The sequence below is a fragment of the Salvelinus namaycush genome, chromosome 20 (assembly GCF_016432855.1).
Source record: "Salvelinus namaycush isolate Seneca chromosome 20, SaNama_1.0, whole genome shotgun sequence".
Lineage (NCBI taxonomy): Eukaryota > Metazoa > Chordata > Actinopteri > Salmoniformes > Salmonidae > Salvelinus > Salvelinus namaycush.
Window position 1 is genome coordinate 41124756 of NC_052326.1, and position 8060 is coordinate 41132815.

At 48.7% G+C, this 8060-nt stretch overlaps 1 protein-coding gene across 1 annotated transcript; it reads right to left on the reverse strand.

The window, feature by feature from the left end:
* Positions 1-2600: 2600 nt before the first annotated feature.
* On the reverse strand, positions 2601-5925 carry LOC120064822 (proline-rich extensin-like protein EPR1). The gene is made up of 5 exons (XM_039015420.1): positions 5907-5925; positions 5454-5561; positions 4339-5206; positions 3842-4243; positions 2601-3798 (listed from the first exon to the last, which is right to left on the reverse strand). Exons 1-5 carry the CDS (start codon positions 5923-5925, stop codon positions 2601-2603), a joined length of 2595 nt encoding a protein of 864 aa, XP_038871348.1.
* Positions 5926-8060: the final 2135 nt, after the last annotated feature.

Genomic DNA, 8060 nt, shown 5'->3' on the forward strand with positions numbered 1-8060 from the left:
TTTTGCAAACTCCAGGCGTGCTGTCATGTGCTTTTTTCTTAGGAGTGGCCTCTGTATGGCCACTCTCCCATAAAGCCCTGATTAGTGAAGTGGTGTAGAGACTGTTGTCCTTCTGGCAGGTTCTCCCATCTCAGCCAAGGAACTTTGTAATTCTGTCAGAGTGGACATTGGGTTCTTGGTCACCTCCCTGACCAAGGTCCTTCTCGCCCTGGTTGCTCAGTTTAATCGAACGGCCAGCTCTAGGCAGAGTCTGGGTAGTTCTATATTTCTTCAATTTCCCAATGATTGAGACCACTGTGCTCTTGGAAACTTTCAACACTCTAGAAATTGTTTCATACCCTTCTCCAGAAATATGCCTCATCACAATTTTATCTCAGAGATCTACGGACAGATCTGTGGACTTCATGATATGGTTTCTGCTCTGACATGCACTGCCAACAGTGGGACCTTAAACCATGTCTAAACAATTTCATTTGGCACAGGTGGACTCCAATCAAGTTGTAGTAACATCTCAAGGATGATAAAAGGAAGTTGGATGCACCTGAGCTCAATTTAAAATGTCATAGCAAAGGGGTGTGAATACTTACAGTACCAGTCAAACGTTTGGACACACCAACTCATTCCAGGGTTTTCCTTTATTTTTACTATTTTCTACATTGTAGAATAATAGTGAAGATATCAAAATATGAAATAACACATATGGGAGCATATAGTAACCAAAAAAGTGTTAAACAAATCCAAATATATTTTATATTTGAGATTCTTCAAAGTAGCCACCCTTTGCCTTGATGACAGCTTTGCCCACTCTTGGCATTCTCTCAACCAGCTTCATGAGGTAGTCACATGGAATGCATTTCAATTAACACACGTGCCTTGTTAAAAGTTAATTTGTGGAATTTCTTTACTTCTTAATGCATTTGAGCCAATCAGTTGTGTTGTGACAAGGTAGGGGTGGTATACAGAATATAGCCCTATTTGGTAAAATATTAAGTCCATATTATGGCAAGAACAGGAAAATTTCAAGAACTTTGATAGTTTCTTCAAGTGCAGTCGCAAAAACCATCAAGCTCTATGATGAAGCTGGCTCTCATGAGAACCACCTTAGGAAAGGAAGACCCAGAGTTACCTCTGCTGCAGAGGATCAGTTCATTAGAGTTACCAGCCTCAGAAATTGCAGCCCAAATAAATGCTTCACAGAGTTTAAGTAACAGACACATCTCAACATCAATTTTTCAGAGGAGACTGGGTGAATCAGGAATTGCTGCAAAGGACACCAATAATAATAAGAGACTTGCTTGGGCCAAGAACCACGAGCAATGGATATTAGACCAGTGAGAATTTGTCCTTTGGTCTGATGAGATTTTTGGTTCCAACCGCCGTGTCTTTGTGAGACGCAGAATCAGTGATCTTAGATGATCTCTGCATGTGTGGTTCCCATTGTGAAATATGGAGGAAGAGGTGTGATGGTGTGGGTGTGCTTTGCTGGTGACACTGTCTGTGATTTATTTAGAATTCAAGGCACACTTAACCAGCATGGCTACCACAGCATTCTGCAGCGATACGCCATCCCATCCCATCCCATCTGGTTTGGGCTTAGTGGGACTATCATTTGTTTTTCAACAGGACAATGACCCAACACACCTCCAGGCTGGGTAATGGCTATTTTACCAAGAAGGAGAGTGATGGAGTTCTGCATTAGATGACCTGGCCTCCACAATCACCCAACCTCAACCCAATTGAGATGATTTGGGATGAGTTGGACCTCAGAGTGAAGGAAAAGCAGTCAACTAGTGCTCAGCATATGTGGGAACTCATTCAAGACTGTTGGAAAAGCATTCCAGGTGAAGCTGGTTGAGAGAATGCCAAGAGTGTGCAAAGCTGTCATCAAGGCAAAGGGTGGCTACTTTGAGGAATCGTTGCTACATGATTCCATATGTGTTATTTCATAGTTTTGATGTCTTCACTATTATTGTACAATGTAGAAAATAGTTTAAAAAAAAATCATTTTAATAAGTAGGTGTGCCCAAACTTTTGACTGGTACTTGCTGTAAATTAGATATTTCTGAAACATGTCTAAAAACATATTTTCACTTTGTCATTATGAGGTATTGTGCGTAGATGGTGGAGATTATTATAATTTTTTTTAATCAATTTTGAATTCAGGCTGTAACGCAACAAAATGTTGAATAAGTCAAGGAGTATGAATACTTTCTGAAGGCACTGCATGAATAAGATAATATTCATAGGTTCATTTGTGTGTGTGTGTGTGTGTGTGTGTGTGTGTGTGTGTGTGTGTGTGTGTGTGTGTGTGTGTGTGTGTGTGTGTGTGTGTGTGTGTGTGTGTGAGAGTATTCTTACTTCTTTTGTTTTGATCCAGAGCCCATTAATCAGAAGAGTCCAGCAGTACACTTGTTCAGTGCTATTCCAGGGCCTAGTTGTTTTTCTCCTCTGTGTTATATTAAGGCATTGTTTTAAAAGTGGTTCACCAGCTTCTCTTTTTCTGCCAGAGTGAGTAAAAATAGAAACTTTCATGCTCTCTCAATGTACTTTCCCTCCAGGAAGTGCACATCTGTGGGGTTATTGGATTGGCTGCCCTTTTGTCATGTGGCGCCCCCGTTCTCAGGCTCCCATTGGTTGGCACCTGTGGGTCTCTTTGAAGGAAAGCCTTTCTGACGGGACTCAGGAGCCCAGAGGAGTTGTTGTGGAAGTGGGAAAGAAGGACAGTGTTGGTGGGTGGGAGGCTGGAGCACGGTGGGGGTGGTGAGTGGTGGGGGGTTGGAGATTGGCGGGCTGAAGCAGTGAGGGGGAAGAGTGGTGGGGGCTAAAGCAGTGAGGGTGGAGGTTGGTGGGTGCTGAAGCAGTGAGGGTGGAAAGTGGTGGGTGCTAAAGCAGTGAGTGTGGAAAGTGGTGGGTGCTAAAGCAGTGAGGGTGGTGAGTGGTGGGGGCTGAAGCAGTGAGGGTGGAGGGTGGTGGGGGCTGAAGCAGTGAGGGTGGAGGGTGGTGGGGGCTGAAGCAGTGAGGGGGGAGAGTGGTGAGGGCTGAAGCAGTGAGGCGGGAGAGTGGTGAAGGCTGAAGCAGTGAGGGGGGAGAGTGGTGGGTGCTGAAGCAGTGAGGGGGGAGAGTGGTGAAGACTGAAGCAGTGAGGGGGGAGAGTGGTGAAGGCTGAAGCAGTGAGGGGGGAGAGTGGTGGTTGCTGAAGCAGTGAGGGTGGAGGGTGGTGGGTGCTGAAGGAGTGAGGGGGGAGAGTGGTGGGGGCTGAAGCAGTACGGGTGGTGAGGGCTGAAGCAGTGAGGGGGGAGAGTGGTGAGGGCTGAAGCAGTGAGGGGGGAGAGTGGTGGGGGCTGAAGCAGTACGGGTGGTGAGTGGTGGGGGCTGAAGCAGTACGGGTGGAGAGTGGTGGGGGCTGAAGCAGTACGGGTGGTGAGTGGTGGGGGCTGAAGCAGTACGGGTGGAGAGTGGTGGGGGCTGAAGCAGTACGGGTGGTGAGTGGTGGGGGCTGAAGCAGTAAGGGTGGAGGGTGGTGGGTGCTGAAGGAGTGAGGGGGGAGAGTGGTGGGGGCTGAAGCAGTACGGGTGGTGAGGGCTGAAGCAGTGAGGGGGGAGAGTGGTGAAGCTGAAGCAGTGAGGGGGGAGAGTGGTGGGGGCTGAAGCAGTACGGGTGGTGAGTGGTGGGGGCTGAAGCAGTACGGGTGGAGAGTGGTGGGGGCTGAAGCAGTACGGGTGGTGAGTGGTGGGGGCTGAAGCAGTACGGGTGGAGAGTGGTGGGGGCTGAAGCAGTACGGGTGGTGAGTGGTGGGGGCTGAAGCAGTGAGGGGGGAGAGTGGTGGGGGCTTAAGCAGTACGGGTGGTGAGTGGTGGGGGCTGAAGCAGTGAGGGTGATGAGTGGTTGGGGCTGAAGCAGTACGGGTGGAGAGTGGTGGGGGCTGAACCAGTGAGTGTGGTGAGTGGTGGGGGCTGAAGCAGTGAGTGTGGTGAGTGGTGGGGGCTGAAGCAGTGATGGTGCAGGGTGGTGAGTGGTGGGGGCTGAAGCAGTGAGGGTGATGAGTGGTGGGGGCTGAAGCAGTGAGGGTGGAGAGTGGTGGGGGCTGAAGCAGTCAGTGTGGTGGGGGCTGAAGCAGTGGTGGTGAGTGGTGTGGGCTGAAGCAGTGATGGTGCAGGGTGGTGAGTGGTGGGGGCTGAAGCAGTGAGGGTGGTGAGTGGTGGGGGCTGAAGCAGTGATGGTGCAGGGTGGTGAGTGGTGGGGGCTGAAGCAGTGAGGGTGGAGAGTGGTGGGGGCTGAAGCAGTCAGTGTGGTGGGGGCTGAAGCTGTGGTGGTGAGTGGTGGTGGCTGAAGCAGTACGGGTGGTGAGTGGTGGGGCTGAACCAGTGAGTGTGGTGAGTGGTGGGGGCTGAAGCAGTGAGTGTGGTGAGTGGTGGGGGCTGAAGCAGTGAGTGTGGTGAGTGGTGGGGGCTGAAGCAGTCAGTGTGGTGAGTGGTGGGGGCTGAAGCAGTGATGGTGCAGGGTGGTGAGTGGTGGGGGCTGAAGCAGTGAGTGTGGTGAGTGGTGGGGGCTGAAGCAGTGAGGGTGGTGAGTGGTGGGGGCTGAAGCAGTGAGGGTGGTGAGTGGTGGGGGCTGAAGCAGTGAGGGTGAGAGTGGTGGAGGCTGAAGCAGTGAGGGTGGAGAGTGGTGGGGGCTAAAGCAGTGAGGGTGGAGAGTGGTGGGGGCTGAAGCAGTAAGGGTGGAGGGTGGTGGGTGCTGAAGCAGTGAGGGTGGTGAGGGCTGAAGCAGTGAGGGTGGTGAGTGGTGGGGGCTGAAGCAGTACGGGTGGAGGGTGGTGGGGGCTGAACCAGTGAGTTTGGTGAGTGGTGGGGGCTGAAGCAGTGATGGTGCAGGGTGGTGAGTGGTGGGTGCTGAAGCAGTGAGGGTGGTGAGTGGTGGGGGCTGAAGTAATGAGTGTGGTGAGTGGTGGGGGCTGAAGCAGTGATGGTGCAGGGTGGTGAGTGGTGGGGGCTGAAGCAGTGAGTGTGGTGAGTGGTGGGGGCTGAAGCAGTGAGTGTGGTGAGTGGTGGGGGCTGAAGCAGTAAGTGTGGTGAGTGGTGGGGGCTGAAGCAGTACGGGTGGTGAGTGGTGGGGGCTGAAGCAGTGAGGGTGGTGAGTGGTGGGGGCTGAATCAGTGAGGGTGGTGAGTGGTGGGGGCTGAAGCAGTGAGGGTGGAGAGTGGTGAAGGCTGAAGCAGTACGGGTGGAGAGTGATGGGGGCTGAAGGAGTGATGGTGCAGGGTGGTGGTGGTGTGTGTGTGCACATGTGTGTGCCTGCATTCATTCGTTAATACATTTTTGTCTGTGTGTGTGTGTGTGTGTGTGTGTGTGTGTGTGTGTGTGTGTGTGTGTGTGTGTGTGTGTGTGTGTGTGTAGGGAGGCATCCCTGTGGCTCTGAGGTAGCAGAGGGCTGGGGATGCAGGGTGATGACATCACAGCTGGCTGCAGAGGGCAAGGGACACAGGGTGATGACAGCTGGGACCTGGAGCAGTGCTGAGCCGGGATCTGGACACTGGAGGGACAGAGAGTCAGGCTCCAGTGATCCTAGTGACAGAAGAGGAAACACAGGTACATATAGTATATAACAGGAGCACAGCCATAACAACCTGCTCATTGCTCAACCGCAGGCCCTTTTCTTTCCAAATAGAAAAGTAGCATCAAGTCTTATGCTTACCCAGCACAATTGTATGTGGTGCTCAAATTGCAAACTGACTTGTGCCATTGCACTGTCACACCCTTGTGATTCGAGCCCCAGTTAAAAACACAGACACCCCTGTCTACCTAATCATCGATCCTTTTCTGTCCTTCCTGATGAAACGTAAACCAAACATATCGACACAGAGTACTGTATATCAATCCATTACTATCTATGGGCAGCCATACACCTACTTTCATGTGGTAGGTTCATACTCTAGGGACTGGTTTCCCAGACACAATGGAGAATCTCCATTGAAAATACTTTTTAGTCCAGGACTAGGTTTAATCTGGGTCTGAGGAACTGGCTCTAGGTGTCTCTGTAGCACACAGCAGACTCTTATGGGGAGACAGTGGCCTCTGGTGGTTAACATTACGCAGTGTGTGTGTGTGTGTGTGAGAGAGAGAGTTTATTTGTGTAAACAGAATTTTTATACACATGCATTTATACTATTATGTTTGTTTGTAAACTGATGCTTTACATTATGACTGGATTGATAAAATAGGTTTGTAATTATTCACCAACATTTTTTTTTTCTCCTACAAATCTAATTTTGGATTACCCCTCTTCCCTGTTGCTCAGTGGTCTGTTCTGGACTTTACCATGAAGCAGACTCCAGATGGAGTCAACTATAATCTTTGTGTGCAGTTGCTTCAGTCCGCCACTAGCTCTGATGCATTTGACATACACACGTTGTTACACACGGCACGCACAAAGATAATTATGTGAAGATGGACACAGAGATACGCACACACATACACTTACTTAGACACACTCAGACACACAAGCACACTATATTTTGCACATACATTTTATATGGTTCATTGAAGTCATTGTACCTCACGTGTTGTCATATAAAGCAGTGTATTGGTTTTGGCCCTAGCATTACATCGCTGATTCAAAAATCAAAGCTTGATGATGAGTTGGTTATTTGAATCATCTGTATAAAACAAAACGTGCATCCAGGGGGCCTCGGGGATCGAGTTTGGGAAACCCTGACTGATTTAGAGAAGCACGCAGCTGCAGTGGACGTTGCCCGTCAGAAACAGGTCAGGTGTACTTCTACAGCCTGTCCACCAGGTGGAGGTATAACCCACCACGTACATCACCTGTCGACAGCTGGGTATAGTACACAGCCTCCCAATCCCCACCTTACCAGGAACTGCAATATCACCGCATATATAGAAAATTAGGGAATCAAAACGTATAGTTGACTTTCAAAATATATAATAAATCAACCAATAGCTCAATGTAATTGTAATTCATATTAGTTCATATGCAATAGGAGATCAGAAATGATAAATGTTACACTCTGAGAAAAGCAATAGTTCTAATAACCTTGAATAACAAATGATCTATTCTTCTTTCCATTTACAGTTGAGCAAATACATTGCACTCCTATTGCATTTACTTGTTTTTAACTAGTTTGAAAAGCTATCGATTTGACTGTAGGGAAGAGAAGATGTTTCCTAATCACATGTCCTAATTAGATCAATAGAAAAAAATGTGGCAAAGATTGTCTAACAGCGGGACCCTGTTACTACTCCATGACTTTTGCTCTGACTACAAACACACAGGATAGTCTGATGGAGAAGGTTAGTGGCTGGGGTAGCACTGTGCAGATTATGTAGTAATCAGTTCATTGAGGTTATGCTGCATGGATGTGTTTGGGAAAATAACACACTGTCCTATGTTATAGACAGCCCACTCATTATCTCAGCGAATCATGGCTAGCAGGAAGGTTGCTGACTTTTTCAGTGGCTAAACCAACTGGGCTCATAATTTAACAATTCTATTCATATGTACAGATGGCATACACATTTGTTATTAAGGCACATTAAATTTCACATGTTCCAAAAGGCATTTCTGCCCAAAAAAATAATTTAGATTTAAAAAAAAAAGTTTACATTCAAATGGCTCTCCTGTGAAGTAGTGATGCGCGACATATGCCTAGTTTCCAGAAAGGAGTCACAATTGTTTAGTCCCCACAAGGATAGTAAAACAATCGTGTGTGTGTGTGTGTGTGTGTGTGGATGACCCTAGGCCAGTGCTCAGTGATGTGCGTGTGTGTGTGTGTGTGTGGATGACACCAGGCCAGTGCTCAGTGATGTGTGTGTGTGTGTGTGTGTGTGTGTGTGTGTGTGTGTGTGTGTGTGTGTGTGTGTGTGTGTGTGTGGATGACACCAGGCCAGTGCTCAGTGATGTGTGTGTGTGTGTGTGTGTGTGTGTGTGTGTGTGTGTGTGTGGATGACACCAGGCCAGTGCTCAGTGATGTGTGTGTGTGTGGATGACACCAGGCCAGTGCTCAGTGATGTGTGTGTGTGTGTGTGGATGACACCAGGCCAGTG

Excerpts from the sequence above, each read along its gene's own strand:
- LOC120064822 (XM_039015420.1), bottom strand. Across the intron at positions 5,207-5,453 it reads CTTGCCCTCTGCAGCCAGCT|CCTTCACCACTCTCCACCCT; the intron begins GTGATGTCATCA and ends GTACTGCTTCAG. Across the intron at positions 3,799-3,841 it reads GCCCCCACCACTCACCACCC|CCCCCACCACTCACCACCCG; the intron begins GTACTGCTTAAG and ends TCACTGCTTCAG.